Source organism: Lampris incognitus, chromosome 2 (genome assembly GCF_029633865.1).
Source record: "Lampris incognitus isolate fLamInc1 chromosome 2, fLamInc1.hap2, whole genome shotgun sequence".
Taxonomy (NCBI): domain Eukaryota; kingdom Metazoa; phylum Chordata; class Actinopteri; order Lampriformes; family Lampridae; genus Lampris; species Lampris incognitus.
The window spans coordinates 36,110,422-36,133,425 of record NC_079212.1 but is presented as its reverse complement, the minus strand read 5'-3'; the positions used below and the strand labels follow the sequence as shown (position 1 = coordinate 36,133,425).

The following is a 23,004-nucleotide window of genomic DNA, read 5'->3' as shown; positions in this document are numbered from 1 at the left end:
GCGCGTGTGTGTGGGTGGGGGTGGGTGAGGGGGATTGTCCCCTTTTGTGTGCAGGATGCACCTGGTGGTCTGCTTAATGTGGTTTTGTGTGCACGCCCCTGTGTGCGCTTACGTCTTTTTGTCTGTGTGTGTGTGTGTGTGTGTGTGTGTGTGTGTGTGTGTGTGTGTGTGTGTGTTTTAAACTATCCATACATATACAAACGCAAAAAGTCTGCAAACAGTTGCAGACGCATGCAGGCACGGTTTGCCCGGTTGGTTGTGTGTTTGTCTACTCTGCCGTTGGTTTGGTAAGCAGCCATCGTGTGGCGGTTACAGTCTTTTTCCAGAAGCTGTTGAAATAGTGGAAGACACCGGTGTGTTCTGTAATCTTCTAAAGAGAGGTTTGCTGTCTTTGCTGTGTTTAGTTATGCCAACAAAAAAAGATCCTGTTTAGTTTTCGTGCATAGCCAGTCTGACTGACATGATTGTTTTACTCTGTGTTGTGTTTGGGGGTCAGGTATTTTCAAAAAGGTTTTGTTTTTATATGTGCAGAAACGTAACGGTGTTTCTCTTGTGCTTTCTTTGCATGCCCCTTTTCACTGTATTCATCACTTTGCTGCCGTTATTGATAGTTGCACTTAAACCCATCTTAAACTAATGTAATCTAAGCTAAGCTAAACTAAACTACAAAGCAGCCCTGCAGGAGGAAGTGAAGACTTCAGATCTTTCTGTACAGGCGGTGTCGACAATGCCTGTGACCTGTGACCTCTGCTGACTAAAACTCTTAAGACACACTCAACTCTCATGCATACTGTTTTCTTACTTTCTCTCTCTCTCTCTCTCTCTCTCTCTCTCTCTCTCTCACACACACACACGCACACACACACACACATGCCTACACACTCTCAAACGTACACAAATACATGCTGACAATACGTGGAAGTGTTTACCAGCGCCCCACACATGCATACGCTAACATATAGCCCATAAACCTGCTTGTGATCTACTACCTTCTGATGTCTTGCTCTCTCGCTCTCCCCCTGTTTTTTTCCGCGTTTCTCCCTCTCTCATCTTGCCCTTACCTCGCCACCTTCATTTTGAGCTTCTATGTGAGCAACACAGAGGAAACTGTCTAGAGCTGTTTGTCGTCGTCGGTTGTTTTTTCCGCCACCCATTAATTTTGAACGTCATAGGCAGAACACTGCAATCAAACCATGCACGGTACAAAGTGAAGCTACAGGCTGCAGGTTACCCCCGCATTGCGTAGTCTTAGTTTTTTCTTTTCTTTTTTTTTTTAAGAGATTTTTTCCCCCCTTTTTCTCCCCAGTTGTACCCGGCAAGATTGCCCCACTCTTCCGAGCCGCCCCGGTCACTGCTCCGCCCCCTTTGCCGATCCGGGGAGGGCTGCAGACTACCACATGCCTCCTCCGATACATGTGGAGTCGCCAGCCGCTTCTTTTCACCTGACAATGAGGAGTTTCACAAGAGGATGTAGCAAGTGGGAGGATCACACGATTCCCCCAAGACCCCCCCCCGCCGACAGGCGCCCTGACCGACCAGAGAAGGTGCTAGTGCAGCGACCAGGACACATACCCAAATCTGGCCTCCCACCTGCAGACACGGCCAATTGTGTCTGTAGGGACGTCCGACCAAGCCAGGGCTAACGCGGAGATTCAAATTAGTGATATCCGTGTTGGTAGGGAACGGAATACGCCACTTCGCTACCAGGACACTCCTCTTCGTTTTTTCTTGAGGAAAATGTAACCCCGCCATGTAGTTTATGGTGAAATATCATAAACAAGGTCAATTTAGATAAGATTAGATTGAATAGAAATAAATTTATCGTAGTCAGATGGTATTTTTCTCTCATTAATTCGACAACGAATCGCCTCGGGGTGTTAATACACAGCAACACAGCAGTTAATCTTTTGGTGTCACAGGACTTGACCAACTGCATGATTAGCGCCTTGCAATTAATCTTTGTAGCATGCTACAAAGCATTGCTAGGTGCTAACCATGTAATGTTGGTTATTGTTTAAAACGGATGTAAAGAGAACAAGACTTGTGACCTTTCTTAAAAGCAAAGTACGTGATGTGATTGTCAGTCATCAGAGGCAATCAGCAAATAAAAAGAAAGTGAACTTGAAAAGCCACAAGTTTAGAAACATCTTCAGATAGTCTATGCTTTTGGTTGTATAAGAGATACAGGCCTCCAGTAGGGCCAGCATGGGGCACAATAAAGAATGCAGAAATTCTGACTACAATAAAGGTTGAATTATTCATTTGATTAACAAAACTAAGATAACAGCGGTACTTAATAGCAATCCATTGTGTTGTAGCATTGTTATTCTGTGTTAAGTACACTGAGCGAGCCACGAAACCAGAGTCAAATTTCATGTAGTGCAAACCTACATGGCCAGTAAACATGATTCTGATTCTGGATTTCTGTGTATCTTGTACAGATTTGACAAGCAATCTAGAAAGTATTGGACCAGTCAACCGCAACAGTGATGCCTTCCAACAAGTATTCAGCTGCTATCATGGAGGAGAGCAAAAAGATGACTGCCACTGTGAGTAACACACACACACACACACACACACACACACACACACACACACACAGGAACAGCTGTCTCTTTGCAAGGGGGAAATGCGTGATGGATAGAAATATTAAGGAACGGGGAGAACAGGATGACGGATATGAGCGAAAGAAGAGAAGGGAGAAAGCAAGGGGTCATCTTGTGACAGCCAAACTTGTAATGAGGTGAGCATGTTTTACTACTTTGGCTGCCCCGCTGCCTTAGAAATAAGTCTAAACACATGGTTGCAACCCTAGAGATTTACATGAAAACAAACGTCCTTCCTGATACGTCTATCACTGGCGTGTCTGAGACAGCAGCTGTTCCACGCATTTCCAAAACACGTTTTATGTTTGTTCATTTTGCTGTCAGCCTTTCCTGCAGAAATTGATCCGGTGCAGTAGGTATACGTTTAGCGTCGCAGCCTAATCGGGAGGGAAAAGTTGTGTAGCGGCAAGTTTGAAGAAGTGAAGCTGTTGTCGCTAACTGGTAGAAAACCTTTACTGGTAGATGCCGCAGCATCAGTAGCTAAGAATCAGGTTCAACCATGTTTGATTTGTTTCCTGGCGAGGAAGGTATTGACACAACCGCACTGAAGCCTAGCTACTGTTTCATTTCAAACAGAGCTGGTCAGACACCACAGCCCTCAGCTCGGTTCAACACAGTTGTCAGTAAATTAAAGCAAAGTAGGAGAAACTTGGGCACCCAGGTGGCGTGGCGATCTATTCTGTGTCGAGCAACACGGGGATCGCCAGATCGAGTCCCTGCATTACCTCCGGCTTGGTCGGGCGTCCCTACAGACACAGTTTGCCATGTCTGCAGGTGGGAAGCCAGATGTGGGCATGTGTCCTGGTCGCTGCGTTAGCGCCTCCTCTGGTTGGTCGGGGCGCCTGTTCGGGGGGGAGGGGGAACTGGGGGGAATAGCGTGATCCCCCCACGTGCTACGTCCCCGTGGCGAAACTCCTCATTGTCAGGTGAAAAGAAGCAGCTGGGGACTCCACATGTATCGGAGGAGGCATGTGGTAGTCTGGAGCCCTCCCCGAATCAGCAGAGCGGGTGGAGCAGAGACCAGAATGGCTCGGAAGAGTGGGGTAATTGGCCGGATACAATTGTGGAGAAAAGGGGGGGGAAAGCCACAAAAAAAAAAAGAAAGAAAAAGAAAAATAGCAGAAACTTTTTGGTTGCCAATTTTACACGCAGTAATACACGTGTAACACACATGTATGCTGTATGCATGGCGAGTGGATTTTGTCATTCCTGTCAAAGTGACACACACATACAAAGCTGGTGACTACACACATGCTGTGCACACCCATTAATAAAGGCTGTTCTCACTTTCTTTTTTTGGGGGGGGGGGTTCCTCTTTTTTCTCCTCAATTGTACCTGGCCAATTACCCCACTCTTCCAAGCCGTCCCGGTTGCTGCTCCACCCCCTCTGCCGATCCGGGAAGGGCTGCAGACTACCACATGCCTCCTCCGATACATGTGGAGTTTCAAGCTGCTTCTTTTCACCTAACAGTGAGGAGTTTCACCAAGGGGACGTAGCACGTGGAAGGATCACGCTATTCCCCCCAGTTCCCCCTCCCCCTGAACACACACCTCGACAGACCAGAGGAGGCGCTAGTGCAGTGACCAAGACACATACCCACATCCGGTGTCCCACCCACAGACATGGCCAATTGTGTCTGTAGGGACGCCCGACCAAGCAAGAGGTAACACAGGGTTTTGAACTGGCGATTCCCATGTTGGTAGGCAACAGAATAGACCGCTACGCTACCCGGACGCCCTGTTCTCACTTTCTAACCTTAGGCCTGCCCGAGTTGTTTTATTTCTCAAAATATCCTTACCCCTAAAAACATTTTCCTTTTCCGGGCCTACGTCCATCCATAGATAGCTTGTAAATGTGATTTGTGGCATTGTCGAGCTAATTTGTAATTCGAATACTCGACTTCTACTGTTACACTGGTGATCTACCTAACGCTTGTCATGATCGCTAATCAGTGCTTCGAGATAGGATGAGACACACGTTTATTCACTAATTTCTGACTGTTGTTAATTCGCTTTGGATAATAGCGTCTGCTGAATGAAAAAATATGAACCATGTCCCAGTGAAGTCTCCCAACCACCTCATGGGTGTGTGTTGGGTCCCGGGAAAGGAAGGCGGCATGGAGAAATGACTAGAAGAAAAGGAGTGATGGATAGAAGGAAGGATAGGGAAGAGAGAGGGGGACAGAAAAAGAGAGAGATGATTTCATAATTTCAGTTTTATAGAAGAGAAGAGTGGGGGACTAGTTGTGGTAGGTTGGTGACGATATTGAATGAACATATACGTATATATACACTACCGTTCAAAAGTTTGGGATCACCCAAACAATTTTGTGTTTTCCATGAAAAGTCACACTTATTCACCACCATATGTTGTGAAATGAATAGAAAATAGAGTCAAGACATTGACAAGGTTAGAAATAATGATTTGTATTTGAAGTAAGATTTTTTTTACATCAAACTTTGCTTTCGTCAAAGAATCCTCCATTTGCAGCAATTACAGCATTGCAGACCTTTGGCATTCTAGCTGTTAATTTGTTGAGGTAATCTGGAGAAATTGCACCCCACGCTTCCAGAAGCAGCTCCCACAAGTTGGATTGGTTGGATGGGCACTTCTTGCATACCATACGGTCAAGCTGCTCCCACAACAGCTCAATGGGGTTCAGATCTGGTGACTGCGCTGGCCACTCCATTACCGATAGAATACCAGCTGCCTGCTTCTGCTCTAAATAGTTCTTGCACAATTTGGAGGTGTGTTTAGGGTCATTGTCCTGTTGTAGGATGAAATTGGCTCCAATCAAGCGCTGTCCACTGGGTATGGCATGGCGTTGCAAAATGGAGTGATAGCCTTCCTTATTCAGAATCCCTTTTACCCTGTACAAATCTCCCACCTTACCAGCACCAAAGCAACCCCAGACCATCACATTACCTCCACCATGCTTAACAGATGGCGTCAGGCATTCTTCCAGCATCTTTTCATTTGTTCTGCGTCTCACAAACGTTCTTCTTTGTGATCCAAACACCTCAAACTTGGATTCATCCGTCCACAACACTTTTTTCCAGTCTTCCTCTGTCCAATGTCTGTGTTCTTTTGGTCAGTCTCAGATATGGCTTTTTCTTTGCCACTCTGCCCTGAAGCCCAGAATCCCGCAGCCGCCTCTTCACTGTAGATGTTGACACTGGTGTTTTGCGGGTACTATTTAATGAAGATGCCAGTTGGGGACCTGTGAGGCGTCTGTTTCTCAAACTAGAGACTCTAATGTACTTCTCTTCTTGCTCAGTTGTGCAACACGGCCTCCCACTTCTTTTTCTACTCTGGTTAGAGCCTGTTTGTGCTGTCCTCTGAAGGGAGTAGTACACACCGGTGTAGGAAATCTTCAATTTCTTAGCAATTTCTCGCATGGAATAGCCTTCATTTCTAAGAACAAGAATAGACTGTCGAGTTTCAGATGAAAGTTCTCTTTTTCTGGCCATTTTGAGCGTTTAATTGACCCCACAAATGTGATGCTCCAGAAACTCAATCTGCTCAAAGGAAGGTCAGTTTTGTAGCTTCTGTATCGAGCTAAACTGTTTTCAGATGTGTGAACATGATTGCACAAGGGTTTTCTAATCATCAATTAGCCTTCTGAGCCAATGAGCAAACACATTGTACCATTAGAACACTGGAGTGATAGTTGCTTGAAATGGGCCTCTATACACCTATGTAGATATTGCACCAAAAACCAGACATTTGCAGCTAGAATAGTCATTTACCACATTAGCAATGTATAGAGTGTATTTCTTTAAAGTTAAGACTAGTTTAAAGTTATCTTCATTGAACAGTACAGTGCTTTTCCTTCAAAAATATGGACATTTCAATGTGATCCCAAACTTTTGAACGGTAGTGTATATATATACACATACACACACACACACACACACACATACATACATACATACATACATACATACATACATACATACATACATACATACATACATACATACATACATACATATACATACAACCCTGTGATGGACTGGCGGCCTGTCCAGAGTGTTTCCCCACCTGCCGCCCAATGATTGCTGGGATAGGCTCCAGCATCCCTGCGACCCTGAGAGCAGGATAAGCGGTTTGGATAATGGATGGATGGATACACACACGCACGCACACACACACACACACACACACACACACACACACACACACACACACCTTGTCTCTATCTGCAATAATAATATAATTTGAAAAACACCTGCAGTTGTTCCTGGTCGTTGCTGTGTCTCTTCGGGCGGTGAGACAGTTTTCTCTTCCGCCCGCCAAGTGCTGTGTCATGACGTCAGTTGGCGGATGGAAAAACTAGAGCCTAGCTTAGCTTGGGGTTTCTAATGTGGGCCATATCTAAAAGATGCTGTTCAAAAACCCCATCCTCTCAGCCAAGCTACATTTCCAACTATAGAAACGGCGTCCTACAACACTAGCACAGAGGGTTTTATGAACAGTGATACAGAAACATTACACACAATGCATTCTGGTCCATGTAGGTGCTGTCAGAAAGACTACATTACCCATCGGTACTGACTGCACAAAATGGTTAGTGTAATTTTCCTTTAACATGACTGTAAGCATTCATAGGCGCGCGCACACACACACACACACACACACACACAAACACACATGGATGCTTTCACAGAGACACCCGCACACACACTGCTACGAAAAAACACACATTCACAAACCCACATGCATTCATACGCGATGACACAGACACATTCACCTACTGCCACTTGTGTGTGCACACTAGCACACACACATTTTTATTTGTAAATGCACACGCGCACACACACGCATGCACACACACAAACACGCATACACTATTCAGGGGCCCCTATCGTTCGTTAACGTCTTCCCCTTTTTCATTTTCCCTCTCATATATCACTCTGTTTCAGAGGGAGACTTCCTTCCATCTGTCGTGCGTTTCAACTTTTCACCCCCGTCTCTCTCTCGCGCTATATTATGAACCCGTTTCATTCTTCTGCATTTTCACTCATTGTTGCCCTTTCTTCTTTCGCCCTCTCCCCTCTTTCACTACCTCTCCCTCTGCCTCCTTATCCTCTCTCACTTTTTTATCTGTCGGTCCCTCTCTCTCTCTCTTGCTCTCTTTTTATTTTTCTGTCTTCGTTGTGATTTTTGATCCTTTTTTTTTTTTTTACTGCTGTCTTCCTGTGAACCAGTTCAGCTGCCTTCTAAGCTGCAGTCTTATCATGAAGGATATGAACCATGAAACCCGCATTTGACTCCTGGTTTCACTCAGCTTAGTAGTGGAAATTGCATTCTGACAATCAGAATCAGAAACTGTTTTGTCACACAACTCAGTTTACACGTACAAGGAACTGGATTTTGGAGGTCACTCTCATAGGAAACAATAAGGCATAATGAAGAAGAATATCTTAAGTTCAGTATGCAAGGGAGATGTGGCGACAGGCATGGGTGCAAGTCCATGATACTGGGATTACGTCCAGCACGTGACCTGAGCCCCCATCCATAGGGTTCGTGGTTGTATCAGGAAGGGCATCCGACGTAACATTTTGCCAAATCAGTATGCCACCAATGACTGCCATTGGTGTTGTGCCCTCACATGGTACTGATGGAAACTATAAAATGTGTAGTGGCGGCCCCTGAGAAACAGGGAACAAGCCAAAAGAAGAAGAGGTAGGCAAGGGGGACAAAGAAATGTAGTGAATAAGAGGACTTTTGTTCTGAGTAGCTGTCTTAATTTTACTTGAAATCTGAAACTTTATGGTCATTTGAGATCACTTAAACCTCATAGTCATTTGGCTGAGACTCCAGGCCAAGGCTGATCTCTATAAACGATAGGAAGAACAAATCAAACCAAACTATGATGGGTACTAAGCATAGTTGTTGTTTTTTTCCCACGTCCCGAGGACCAGTCTGTAACAAATAGGATTGTTATTCCTAGTTTGTGGTTCCGGGGAGCAATTAGAGTTTGACACAGACCGCGAGTGATGCTGGCTAGAGATGAAAGCAACTGAACTGTATGACCTAAGGATTCCTGTTAATAAACTGATAAGTAAGCAAGTAAAGCTTTAACCATCCATTCTGTAGGGTTAAGTAAAGAATGGAACAGAATGAAACACAGTCTGCGATGTCGGAAGTCGGCACGCCCTGGTCCCCGCCTTTGCCTGCCGCCCAGCCTGCATTGCACCCTACCCCAATGCTCATCCCCGTGGGTGGTGGGTCCACGGGGTGGTGGCTCCATGTTGTTTTTTCAGGCTGGGACCGACCGAGCCCCATGGGCCACGGCCCGGCCACGTCAAAGCTCCCAATTTACCAGTCAATCTTCGTTCCAACCCTCACCTATGAGCTTTGGGTAGTGACTGAAAGGTTAACATCGCGGATACAAGCGGCTGAAATGAGTTTCATCCGTAGGGTGTCTGGTCTCAGCCTTAGAGGTAGGATGAGGAGCCATTGCTCCTTCACGTCCAAAGGAGCCAGTTGAGGTGGTTCGGGCATCTGATTAGGATGCCCCCTGGGTGCCTTTCTTTGGAGGTTTTCCAGGATGTACAACTGGTAGGAGACCCCGGGGTAGACCCAGAACTTGCTGGAGGGGGCTACATATCCAATCTGGCCTGGGAATGCCCTGGGATCCCTCAGGAGGAGCTGGAGGGTGTTGCTTGGGAGAGGGGTGTCTGGAGTGCCCTACTTAGCTTTCTGCCACTGTGACCCGATGCTGGAGGGAGAAGCGGCTGATGATGAGATGAGACTAAGCATAGTAGCTAGCATTTGACAAAATAATAACACTTTCATGGTGTCAAAGAAGGTTGAATTAGTTCATCTCCATACATTTATTGACAGATACGTTTCATCGCTCAGCTAAGTGACGTCTTCATGCTAAACTGACTGCAGGTATCCCCACCCCTTATAAACAGTACAGTACAGTTGCATAATGACCGAAACCAATGACCAGTTTCATATGCAAATTTTGGGGGGGGGGCCTAAGAGTACATCTGTCACCATCTTTCAATGCTGTGATTGCAAACATTCCCAAATCCTCTGTGAATAGTACACATGGCCATTGAAACTCTAGGTAATGGTCACACCCATATTTGCATATGAAACCAGTGGTTGGCTTCGGTTGTTATACAATTGTGTTGTATTGTTTATAAGGGCCGGGGGTACCTGCAGTCAGTTTAAGTCAAGTCAAGTCAAGTGGGGTTTATTTGACCCCTCTGGGGACAAATAAAACGTACTTGTCACTTAGTTGAGTGATGAAGCGTATCTGTCAATAAACCTTGTATCCGGGTGAACTGATTCAACCTGCTTTGAGTTTCTTAACTGGATTATTGAGCATGCATCAAGACACTTTTATGGTGTTTTGCAAAAATCTCAATGATTTTTTTTTAATACTTGGGACTTCAAAGATATTCGACGAATCCGACGATGAATTTAGGTTAAGATTCTTTTTCTTCAATTTTTAAATGTGTCTGTAACAGATGATTTTTAGATTTTCTGTCTTCTAGGCTTCTACCCGCCCGTAGTCCTACTGATTCAGTGTGGAATGTGTGTGAAGAAGGTGTGCTACCACCGCTCTGTGTGATGCTGTACCTCACACAGCTAGAGAGAGAGAGAGAGAGAGAGAGAGAGGGGGGGGGGGAGCGCGTGATGTACACACAGGTACTCACATGTCTCTCACTTCACAGAGAGAGAGAGAGAAAAGTGATGAGTGTGCATTGCAATGTGGAGGACAGATGAGTGATGGACGTCCTGTAAGGCAGGTTAATGAGGTGATAATGATGATGATAGCTAGTTACACCAACAGTCACCTGGCAAATATCCTATCACATTCTATATTTTTGTCTGCGACGTAAAGAGTTGGAGTGAGGTCTTATATATTTAGCCTGTCATTCTCCTCTCCAGACACTAGTCTAACTTTTATATCAGGCAGGGCCTCCGTAGCCAACGCTTGAAACAACAATGCCTGTCTGTGCATGACTCCAATAGAGGGGATGTTATTTCCAAATCTGTGCCTACACTAGAATATTACCTAGCTTGTAAAGTATGGCAAAGCAAAACAAACAAAAAAATTGCTGTTGTTTGAATTGGAAAAGGTTTTTTTTTTTTTTTTGGACCCCCCCCCCCTTTTCTCCCCAGTTATGCCCGTCCAATCACCCCGCTCTCTGAGCTGTCATGGTCGCTGCTCCAACCCCTTTGTTGAGCTGAGGGCTGCAGACTACCACATGCCTCCTCCGATACACATGGAGTCACCAGCCGCTTCTTTTCACCTGACAGTGAGGAGTTTCGCCAGGGGGACGTAGCATGTGGGAGGCTCATGCTATCCCCCCAGTGCCGCCTCCCCCCTGAACAGGCAGTCCGACCGACCAGAGGAGGCACTAGTGCAGTGACCAGGACACATACCCACATCCGGCTTCCCACCCGCAGACACGACCAACTGTGTCTGTAGAGATGCCCGACCAAGCCGGCGGTAACACGGGAATTCGAACCAGCGATCCCTGTGTTGGTTAGCGATGGAATAGACCGCTACGCTACCCGGACACCCTGAATTGGAAAAGCTGACAGGTTCATAAAAGTCAGCAGTTGGAGAGAGACCATTGTGCCATTTCAAACCCAAGCATTAATTCTCTGGAAGATGTCCACCCTAACTCAAATATTTCATGATCTCAAGTGTCACAAACTCTCATTCTCCTTGCACTGCTAGAATCGTGCTTGTCTGCAACTTAAATCGGCCAATTTAAATAATGTTCTTGCATCCAGCATCACTTCTTGATGTCAGCAGAGTAATCTGCATTATTCTGACGTGTATCAAGATGCTGACGGCGATTTAAGGAAAAGTCTGGACGAATTGAAACCACATTTGAGTAAAGGCAGAATGATCTAGCCCTATGTTGGAGTTAGATTATTGTAACTGTATTTGGAGGAGAAAAAAAAGATTTTGAGAGGGCATGTAATGTCTCTCTCTCTCTCTCTCTCTCTCTCTCTCTCTCTCTCTCTCTCTCTCTCTCTCTCTCTCTCTCTCTCTCTCTCTCTCTGTGTGTGACAAGCCAACTCTCCAGACTTTGGGAGGAAACCCACCCTAAATCACATCTTGGTTGGATCTAGGTACAGGACATGTGTTACCTCAAGATGTAAAGGGGGGGGCACTTATAGTTGGCATGTTATATGCATTTTTTTATTTATTTTTTGTACTGTTCCAATGTAAAGGTTTTCCTTTAATTCCAGAGAAGCAAATTGGACTGACCGTGGGGCCGGAGAGAAAGAGAGAGAGAGAGAGAGAGGGATGGATACATTGGTAGTCCGAGTGAAACTGACAGAAACAGATGGGCATTATAGAGAGAGAGAGAGAGAGAGAGAGAGAGAGAGAGAGAGAGAGAGAGAGAGAGAGAGAGAGAGAGAGAGAGAGAGAGAGAGAGAGAGAGAGAGAGAGAGAGAGAGAGAGCGAGAGAGAGAGAGCGAGAGAGAGAGAGAGAGAGAGCGAGAGAGAAAGGGGGATGTCAGGCTAGGAAAAAGGGTAGAGGAGAGACGGAGGCCATGGGGGGTATTTGAAGAGGGAGAAAAGGGTGGTAGAGGGAGTAGAAGGGGCGAGGCACAATTGGGGGAGGGGGTCATTGTCAAGGTATAAGAGAAGTGTGGGGGATCTTGGTATTTGGCTGGGGTAAAGAGGGATTGTGGGAGTTGTAGAAAGGGCTGTGTGTGTGTGTGTGTGTGTGTGTGTGTGTGTGTGTGTGTGTGTGTGTGTGTGTGTGTGTGTGTTTCAGGGGACCATGAAAAGAGCTCGTGCATGAAAGTGAGGGTTTGAGTGAGGTTTCGAGCAGGCGGAAGAGTGAGTGAGGAAGTAAGAGAGGTAGACAGACGGCCATGGAGAGAGCGAGAGAGAGAGAGAGAGAAGAGGGGATGAGAATGAGAGGATGAAAAAGCAGCTCTTGATAGCGACAGTCGTGTCAGCTCTAAGTCACAAGCGATGTTTCCATCGGGGTTTTTTTCTTTTTTAAAGGAAATTTTGAAAAGAGGCGGCTGAGTGGAAGTGGAAAGTCGACGTTTTTATGTTCTTTTGAGGTGGAAAACTTGACGTGTTGACAAACAGATCATGTGGTAAAGAGCCATTTCCTACGTCTGCTGCCACAGGAAGCAATTCCTTGCGCCCCATGCTCAGGGAGATTGTTTATTCGCTGAAAATTAAATCATGGAAATGCAACCAATTTGCGTGTTAACTTTTTTGCTCCTACATTTGTTTTACCAGGTGAATAGAAACAAGACATTTGCTGTCTCTTAACACACACAAGCGCACACAAAATGATAAAGTACAACACTGGCATACAAAATGGACAAAAAATTGACAAAATTTGCAGTGTGTCTGTCTGTATGACACTAAACATCGCTGACTTGGCTAACTTGGGGTTTTAGAAGAGTTGCGTAGAGTTTCACGTTTTACTACCAAAAACTGAGATTCCAGCTAAACAGGATGTGACTGCCGTCCTTCTCTCCATCTCCTGTCACTCGAGTAAGTAGCTGTATGTACTAGGCTTTCTCCTTGCAACCGGCCATGAAACTAAACCATTAGTAGAAATTAAAATGGAGCTGTTTTGCACTGTTTCATCCCTCTGCAGTGAATCGCATCATATTGCACCGCATCCCATCGTATGAGGAAAAGGCTGATTCGAATCGTATCAATCTTTTGGTTGGTAAAACGCATCTTGATGTATTCTGTACGGAGATGTGAATCGAATCCGTCTCGGCGGGTGAGATGCACACTCCTCAACAAAGCTGTATTAGTGTGAAAGTCAGCATTAATAGGCCTGTGTTAGTAGTTTCAGAAGCAGGTGTCTGGTTCGTATCCCATGGGCAGGGAAAATAAAAAAACGAACCCTCACCCCTCCTCCTGTGGAGCTGCTCAGTGGCCAACAACACAAGACTGTGGTTGTACTGGGCAGCTCCAAGGTTCGACTGTGTATAACTGTGTGAAGCAGGGCAGTTGTTGAGATAGAGCATGCAAACAACCCCACCATGGCTGCCAAGGCTGCTGAAAGGCAGCTGTGCTGGTGGATCAACATTCCAGCCTAATTCCTCCAAACTCCTCTCCTCTCCTGTATCCTATACCCTCCTCTCCTCTCTCCTCTCCTTTCCTCTCTTCAGCTCAGACCTCAAAATTCAGAACGCTGAAACAGCACGGTGGTCCAGTGGTTAGCACTGTTGCCTCACAGCAAGATGGTCCTGGGTTCAAACCCCAGGCCATCCCAGGTTCTTTCTGGGTGGTTTGCATGTTTGTCCCCATGTCTGCGTGGGTTTCCTCCAGTTGCTCCGGTTTCCTTCCACCATCAAAAAGACATGCATGTTAGGGTTAATACTCCTGTCTGTGCCCCTGAGCAAGGCACTGGAAAGAAGAACTGGAGTTGGTCCCCGGGTGCTGCAGTTGCCCACTGCTCCTATACACAGGATGGGTTAAATGCAGAGGATGTATGCTTGCTTACAATGACAAATAAAGTGTCTTTATAGGCCAAATAAGTTTGTTCAAAAAAAAAAAAGATTGAGTTGGTGGGATATTTGCATCAAAAGTACAGTCAGTCAGGATTTTCAACATTATCTCTGTATATATGTTGTAGGGATAATGCTGCATTAGTTCAAGTTGAAGTCCACTTTAATGTTACTTGGCGATTTGCTGATAGACTGCATTGTGTAAGAAAATGCAAATAATACTGCAACTTACAGCTGCATAATGTAGCACTATTGTTCACATTTCTTATGCAATGCAGCCTATCAGCAAACCAGGAAGTAAGTTTCTACATTCACAGACGTGAATGTAGAATGAGTGACGTCACCGGCAGACACAATTTTGGCAGCATTTTAGAGACGCGCAGAAGACCGCTCAGTATTATGGCTGATAATGGAGCTCTGTCCCTATATATAGTACAGCGATAATGTTGAAAATCATGATCGTTTTCCTCTGAAAATCAAAAAATATGTGTGTATTTAAGAATATGCATCTTGTCAAGAGAGTAAACAGGGCTGTAGCCAGGGCAGAATGTTAACCGAGGCTCAGAAGCATACGTAGAGTGGGTTTATTTTATAGCTGTACATTCATACTTTTTTCCCAGGAAAATTTGAGTTTCAGACATGTAATTTGCTGCATCCTGGTGAAGTTTTAATGCTTGTGAACCTACGAACAGCAAATCGACTTTCAGGACAAATAGTTGAAAATATTCTGGGGAAAAAAATATTTTAACCATTTTCTAAAATACATAACTAAATAAAATAACTACAACATAGTCTGACCGCCTATTCATCTACATCATTATCATTATATTTGTCACACACGTAACTTGAGGCAAGTGTTCTGGTTAATTAAATTGTTACTTAGCCTAATTGTAAACAAAGGTGTAGTACATTATAACTGAATAGTTGAGAAATATGTGAAACGTCAGATGAGTGAAAGAGCAAACACTGGGTTGGGTAGTCCATAGTTAAGTGATACAAAATGTCATTTGGACGGAGCGGTTCAACGCACACTAGTTAGTAGACACTAAAATGTTACTGCTGGTAGGCTCTCATTGTTCTTATCCCCTCCAGCTTTCATATGTGACAGAAACACTGTTACTTATCACTGAGGAATAACTTAAAATTGGTTGAAACAAGTCTTATTTGGGGCGGCGCAGGGGTTAGCGCAGTTGCCTCACAGTAAGAAGGTCCTGGGTTCGAGCCCCGTGGTCATCCAACCTTGGGGGTCATCCCGGGTCGTCCTCTGTGTGGAGTTTGCATGTTCTCACCGTGTCTGCGTCAGTTTCCTCTGGGTGCTCCGGCTTCCTCCCACAGTCCAAAGACATGTAGGTCAGGTGAATCGGCCGTACTAAATTGTCACTAGGTGTGAATGTTTGTGTGTGTGTGTGTGTGTGTGTGTGTGTGTGTGTGTGTGTGTGTGTGTGCATGTGCGTGTGCGTGTGTGCGCGCGTGTGCGTGTGCGTGCGTGTGCGTGCATGTTGGCCCTGTGATGGTCTGGCGGCCTGTCCAGGGCGTCTCCGCACCTGCTGCCCAATGACTGCTGGGATAGGCTCCAGCATCCCGCGATCCTGAGTAAGGATAAGCAGTTTGAATAATGGATGAATGAATGAAGTCTTATTTGGCAGAAATTGCTCAGGCTTGTTGACTGTTCTGCCTCAGCTATGCTCTAACATTAGCCTAATACATGTGTTGTAAAAGTAAAATTATATTAATTCAGACACATATACTGCAAAACATCAGCAATGAGAGGGGAAAAAATTACCGAGGTCTAGCCCTCAGCGACCCCCTCATAACTGGCTGTGGGGGTGGTCCTGAAACCACCTCCCTAATTCTTTCGAGATTTCACTCATTGCCCCATCCTTCCTCTCATCCAAACCCTCTCTGTCTCTCTGCCTCGTCTGCAGTCACTTCTCACCTCTCTTCACATCTACGACTGTCGCTCAACGCCTTTTCAGCCCGAGTGCCTCCTCACCCCCCTCCTTGTTTTTGAACACCATCCCAAGAATATAGCAGGAGCCTCGACCTCACCCAGAGCTCATTTTGTGCATGTGGTTTTGTTGAACGCTTGGCAGCAGGTTAGCAGTATGGTAAAAAAGGCTGAGGTTGCTTTTTTAGTCTCTGCAGGCGATGTTAAGGCGACTTGGGCATACCCAGGTGGAAATTTCTGAATTTCAACATAATGTGTTTACGCCGTTTTCACTCAGGGAAAAAATTGATGCTGTCAAACGTCTCATTATTTCATCTGTATCATTTTTGAGCAAGCTAACTTTATCTTGCTAGGCCTGTTAGCAAAAAAAGTGTCTGATGTAATATTTTTAATTTCACAGTGTTATAATGTGAAACATAAATGATACAAAAAACTACCACACAATTACACACCCAGATATGCATTCAAATGTAGGTAAAACTTTTCCTTTCTTAGCATTAACTACGAATGCTGCCATTTTTCTTGCTGTAATTTCACCAAAGCTCTGACCTGTAACTCCGAGTTTGACAACCGTTCAGTTATTTTTTTTCACAAGGCGGATTTAGTGTTTTATTTTTTTTACTAGTTCTGAGTTGTCTTGAATGCAGCACACATCTCTCTTCAGTGTTGCCCAATACTGATGACCTTCTTAGCCAAGGTACTCATGCCCCATGTAGAGACTGTACCGGACTGATAGGATGCTAATGCAATCTAGCTAGAAACTAGCTAGCATCTGTAAAGTACCATTATATGGCACAATAGGCATTTCTTAGTAACAAGTCATACTTGAACTTGTGTAAAAATAGACAAAGCATCTGAGAGACCGTACCTCATACGAACCATTCTTATGGTCAAAGGAAGAGCTTGATTCCTGAGAGCCATTGTCACCATTTGGAAAGATGTAGTTGGTTAATTGGCGGTTATTGGAGAACTGTTAAAGTCAGCAGACATCTTCATACATTTGTTGACCGTATGTCTCTGTTTTCCAAATTCTACCTGTAGTATTTATGAGCGCAACATCTCTCCTTAAGGGATTGTCAGCAGTTTTAGAAAAAAACTCGATATGTAAAAGACCTTTGGGAATATTGTGAGAGTTTTCTTTCCATACTATTTTAACAGTTTTAGTGTTTAACTGATGTGGTCATCTTCAAGTCCAACTGTCTTTGAATGCACAAAAAAACAAAACTATTCACCATTTGAAGTAAGAAACACTGAGTATTCACAGAAACAGCTCTAGATTTGGGAATAATGCAAAAAAAAGAAAGAAAGAAAGAAAGAAAAAAAAGAAAATCACAAATTAAAATGTACGGACACCGTTTCAGCACAGCGGAGCATTACAGCCTCAAATTACAGTCATCTGTTGTCATCTGACCTCCTGTAAGTTGACGTTTCCTCCTGCGGTAGTAGTTTGTTTTAAGGGGCTTTTGGACCAAGATGGTGAAATAATGGTACACATCTGTTTTACAGCTGTCACAGTGAATCTTGCACTCTCTCTCTCTCTCTCGCTGTCTCTCTCTCTTATTCTCTCCTTGTCTCTCTCTCCGTCTGTCCCCCTCTTACTTTCACTATCAATCTCTTTCTCCCTTTTACTCTTTCTAGGTCTATCTCTTTTTCCGTCTCGACGTCATGTCTCTTACACTCACCATTCATCTCACTTGATCACTCTCTTTTTTTTCTCTCAGTTTCTATGGCCTTGTTCAGCGTGCCAGTCCAAATCCATTTTTTGGCATATCCAGGTTGTATCCAGATTGATTTTTAGAAAGTCTGGACAGCAAAAAAAAAAAAAAAAAAAAACCACTTGAAATGCTATTTTTACAAATCGGCTCTAAACCACATTTGGAGTTGGTTTGAAGTATGATCCAATCGAGTTTCTACAGATGCGTCTCGGTCTGGACACTCTGGCCGCCCAAAACAGATTTCAAACTGTCTTTTGCATCACTTGCAATGCAACAAACAATGCCGACGTCAAATCCAGAGTGGCGGGACTGCATCACAGCAGCTGAGTGGCAACCTTATTTTTTTCCCACCTGCATTCCCGCCCCTACTCTGCCTCTGATTGGCTGGTACTCATTGTCCCTGTGGTTATGTTGGTTAGGGTTAGGGTTGGGTTAGCCAATCGGGCAGAGGAGGGGTGGGTCTTCGCATAATGTGGGTGGGGAAAAAATAACGCTGAGCGGCATCCATACTGCTACTAGCAGAGCAATATGGAGAAGAACACAGAGAACAACAGTCCGTGGACAGACACTAAATTGTACGTGGTTACACACGCCTACGTCATTACCACAGCAACACATGCAGATAGGTTAGTGATGTCTGGACACACAAATCCGATCTGATTACTCGCAAATAACATTGCGGACAGTCTGTCTTAAAGGTCTGATTTGAGAAACATCCAATTTGCCTGTAGTCTGATCAAGGCCTGTCTGTCTGTCTGTCTGTCTGTCTGTCCGTCCCTCTACCTTGGTCTCTTGTCTCTCTGGCTTTGTTCAGACTGCAGGCAAGTGGGATTTGTTTCTCAAATCCAATCTTTAAGACTGTCAACACTGTCACTTGCAAATGATTAGATCGGATTTGTGTGTCCAGACATCACCAACCTATCTGCATGGGTTGCTGTGGTTACGATGTAGGCGTGAGTAACTATGTACGCCGGTGACGCGGTTTACCGAGGTGGATGCATGAGAAATGGAAATCCATCATCTCACCCTCCAAGCAATCGCGCTGTTAAGTCGCAGTGCAGAACTCCAAGGCTGTTCTACATTGCAGTGATCCATGCTGCTGTCCTGGCGGGCTTCGCTGTGCAGCGAGAGGCACATAGTGCGAGAGACAGGTTGAAGTCTGATTTGGGCAACCAGAGCGTACAGCACCTGTAGAAATCTGATTGGACTCACGTTTCAAACCACCTCCAAATGGGGTGTAGGTCAGATTTGCAAAAATCACATTTCATGTGGGTTTTTGCCATCTAAAATCAATCTGGATATGCCAAAATAATAGATTTGGGCTGGCAGTCTGAACAAAGCCTATGTCTGTTCTTGTTATCCCTCATCCATCCTCATACTCCCAACCAGCAGTCCTCAATGTTAACCGTCGTTAACACACACTTGACACAAAAGTTCACTGAGTTTATTCGAGTTTGTCATCACGTGGGGAATGGGCCATGTGGTTGTACACTGACTCTCACACACACACGCGCGCGCATAACTTCAACGCATTACAACATTTTACAATCGCAGCGCCTCAAATAGGCAGTTTTGATGTCAGCAAAATCTTTCTCCTTTCACATCTGTGTCACAGCTGTGCTCTTTCTCTCTCTCTTTCTCGTTCTCATTTTCCCTGTCTCTTTAATTCTGTCTGTCATTTTCTCGTTTAAATCCCTTCAACGTTTATGTCATTGCTTTTAAAGCTACAATCTCGAACGCTTTTGTTGTTTGCTCATTTTACTGGTTATACTAATAAGGAGAAATGACACGTGCGTAACATTTTACGTCCTGACCAGCGCAGCCAAATGCAGGAAAATGAAGGCAGGTCAGCAGTGAGTTTAAAGAAGTGACATTTTTGTGGCTAACGAGGGTATGGCAGCGTAAGACCTTTACCAACAGAAACTACTGTGTCAATAGCTGAGGTGTAATTGTGTGTTTTTTTGGCAGTGGTGAATGAAGGTGGCCGGCAACTCTGCACTGGCGACTCTTATTTAATTTCAAATGGATCTCAAGGGTTTAGAGCGGTTGGGACACCAATGCAATTACCAGTACCGCTAGCTAGCTGTGACTTAAACACAAATGACAATGTTTCGGGTCATGGCTTCAATGGCAAAATTACCCTTGAGTTAAGGGTTTGGAAACTAGTGGAAAAGTGTTTGTAATGAATGATACCTGTCAAACACTGAACCGTGCTTATATGCCAGTGGAGCGAATCACCCTCTCCGCGGCCTGTTGGCTGCCTGTCCGTCACGTAACATTCAGAGATCTGATTGGACAAACGTGCCACTTGCTGGTCTGTCATTGGTTTCTGCTCCCGGTTTCAACTGCACAAACATGGCTGACGAAATCTGTTAACGATGTCTTATTTCACCTATACGGTCCACTGAAATTGTTTTTCTCTGATTATATTTGAGGTGGGCAGCACGGCGGTGCAGTGGTTAGTGCGGTCGCCTCACAGCAAAAAGGTCCTGGGTTCGAGCCCCGGGGTAGTCCAACCTTGGGGGTCGTCCCGGGTTGTCCTCTGTGTGGAGTTTGCATGTTTGCATGTCTCCCCGTGCGTGGGTTTCCTCCGGGGGCTCCGGTTTCCTCCCACAGTCCAAAGACATGTAGGTCAGGTGAATCAGCTGTACGAAATTGTCCCTAGGTATGAATGTGTGTGTGTGTGTGTGTGTGTGTGTGTGTGTGTGTGTGTGTGTGTGTGTGTGTGTGTGTGTGTGTGTGTGTCGGCCCTGTGTGATAGTCTGGCAGTCTGTCCAGGGCATTTCCCTGCCTGCCACCCAATGACTGCTGGGATGGGCTCCAGCATCCCGGCGACCCTGAGAGCAGGGTAAGCGGTTCGGAAAATGGATGGATATTTGGGGTGAGAAATAGACTGTGTAGTTGCTGGATGTTACTTCATATCAGTTCTGCAACGCCTCGTTTGTTGTTTGTTTACATGATTCATAGTTTGGACACACCTAACCTAGTTTAAAGTTTCATGTTTTGTCATACAATATGAAAGCAAGGTTACACTTATTTTCATAATGAAATGCTTGTTTTGCTGGCTCAACACAAGATACATAGGTAATGTATCTTGCCCTTGTGCTTTGATTTCTCCAAGTACTTTCATAAGAACTGTTTTATAAGTATCAAAGAAGGTTGAATCAGTTCATCTGGATACAACGTTTATTGACAGAAACGTTTCATCACTCAACTAAGGGACATCTTAAGTCTAAACTGACTGCAGGTACCCCCCCCCCCCTATAAGCAATTCAGTACAGTGCAGTGTCTAATGACTGAAACCAATGACCAGTTTTATGATCAAATATGGGTGTGGCCTTTTACTAGAGTTACTGTGGTGGCCAGTGATACAGAGAAATTGCAAAAAAAAGTCAATGAGACGAGGATCCTTCAAAATAAGACTTTTATTAACGTATCAACAAAGTCTGAGTCAGGTCTGCAGAGTGACTGAAAATCAGACAAAAGCCTCCCTGACTTTATACCATTTACAAATCTAGTTTACAATCTACTTGCGTCAGTCAATGTCCTGCTTTTAATCAGGGAGCTTGTTGATCAGGACATGTTGGCGGAGCAGAAGCCTCTCTATCGATGCAAGGATGACTTTAGGATGTCTTCAGTCATCGCCCTTTCACAGTCTAATGGTTGTCTAGATATGCTACCACCACTGCTACTACTGTTTTCTGCATAATAATGGTTACACTTACATGATGGAATGTCACTTATCATACTTTTTTCTTTTTAAAAAAAAATAATTTTTCTCTGATTTTTCCCTTTTTCTCCCAATTTAGTGGCCAATCGATCCCTATTTTAGTTCAAACACCCACCCTCGTACTATATGGGCAGTCTTGAAGGAGACGCCTCGCCACTTTCGTGACAAGGCGACTCCAGGCCGAATCACTGCTTTTTCCGACACACACAGAGACGCATTCATATGACAAACACAAGCCGACTCCTCCCCCCTCCCGAAGACAGCGTTGCCAATTATTGCTGCTTCATCTAGTCCGGCCATAGTCGGATCTGGCGAGACCGAGGTGCGAACCCCGGTCCCCAGTGGGCAACTGCATCGACACAAAGCTGATGCTTGGACCGCTACACCACTGTGGACCACTTATCATACTTTTGGGCATAAACAAGTTTATCTTCTACTGACGTTATGTCCTGGTTATATGGCCTTGTGCTACTTGCCACAATTGCTTGTCACTCTAGTCACATGAAATGACAGATACCCACATATGCCCTTACGTACTACCATATTACAATGGCCATGTGTACTGTTCACAGAGGATTAGGGATTGTTGCAATCACAGCATTGTAAGATGATGACAGATGCATAACGACCGAAACCAACAACTAGTTTCATGATCAAATATGGGTGTGCCACATAGGTAGAGTTTCGATGGCCATGTGTACTATTCACAGAGGACGTGGGAATAGTTGCAATCACAGCACTGTAAGATGGTGACAGATGTACTTTTAGACCCCCCCCCCCTCGGTTCAGGGATGGTTGTTCTGTCTTAACATAGATGGCCTCTTTGACTCCTCGTTCAAACCATGGTTCCTCCCTTTCAATGATGTGCACACCCGGCCTAGCACACCCTGTCCCGCTGGCATGTAAATGTACCTGTGTCTCTCTCACACATACACACACACACACATGTTCCCCCGCGCACACACAAACACACACACATGCATACGCGCGCACACACAGACACCCTTTTCCCACTTTTATTTCGGCCAGCATTCACACGTGCAAGCACATATAATTCCTCCAAGGTGTGACATAGATACATTCATTTGATTGTACTCCAATACATGGTAATAAAGTTGAACTTCATTGAACCGTCTCTAATCTGAGTGGGCGGGGAAGGATTTGGTAAAATCACTTACCTAAATGTGACATCACACCTTCAAGTCCTAACAGAGAGCCGGAGCCAGCGGGGGGGGGTCCATTAAAGCAGGCTGATGTTCATGACAGCTTTTTCACATCTGATGGAGCAAGGGGGTGAACGGCTAGATAAGAGGAAGGTGAGGTAAGAAGGATACAATCAGTAAACTTCTTAAATCCCTCTCTCTTGTCTTCTCTCTTCCCTTAAATCCTTGCCGCAGTCCTTCATACTTTCGACAAACGGACTGCACCCTGCAAACAAATGAGTCAACCTCGCCGAGAGCTCATCCACTGCTGCGTTCCTGGCAGAGCATCCATAGTTTCTCTACTGACTGAAGTGGTTT

The 23,004-nt window shown here is 45.0% G+C and overlaps 1 protein-coding gene across 1 annotated transcript in view; it reads left to right on the top strand.

Annotated features, from left to right (window-relative positions):
* Nucleotides 1–2,440: 2,440 nt before the first annotated feature.
* The window catches only part of dnmt3bb.1 (DNA (cytosine-5-)-methyltransferase 3 beta, duplicate b.1), a 68,435-nt gene continuing 47,871 nt past the window's right edge, over nucleotides 2,441–23,004 (top strand). The window contains exon 1 of the mRNA XM_056272799.1: nucleotides 2,441–2,549. Within this exon, the coding sequence (XP_056128774.1) occupies nucleotides 2,490–2,549 (60 nt within the window). The 5' untranslated portion in view covers nucleotides 2,441–2,489. The remainder of the gene's footprint in view (nucleotides 2,550–23,004) is intronic.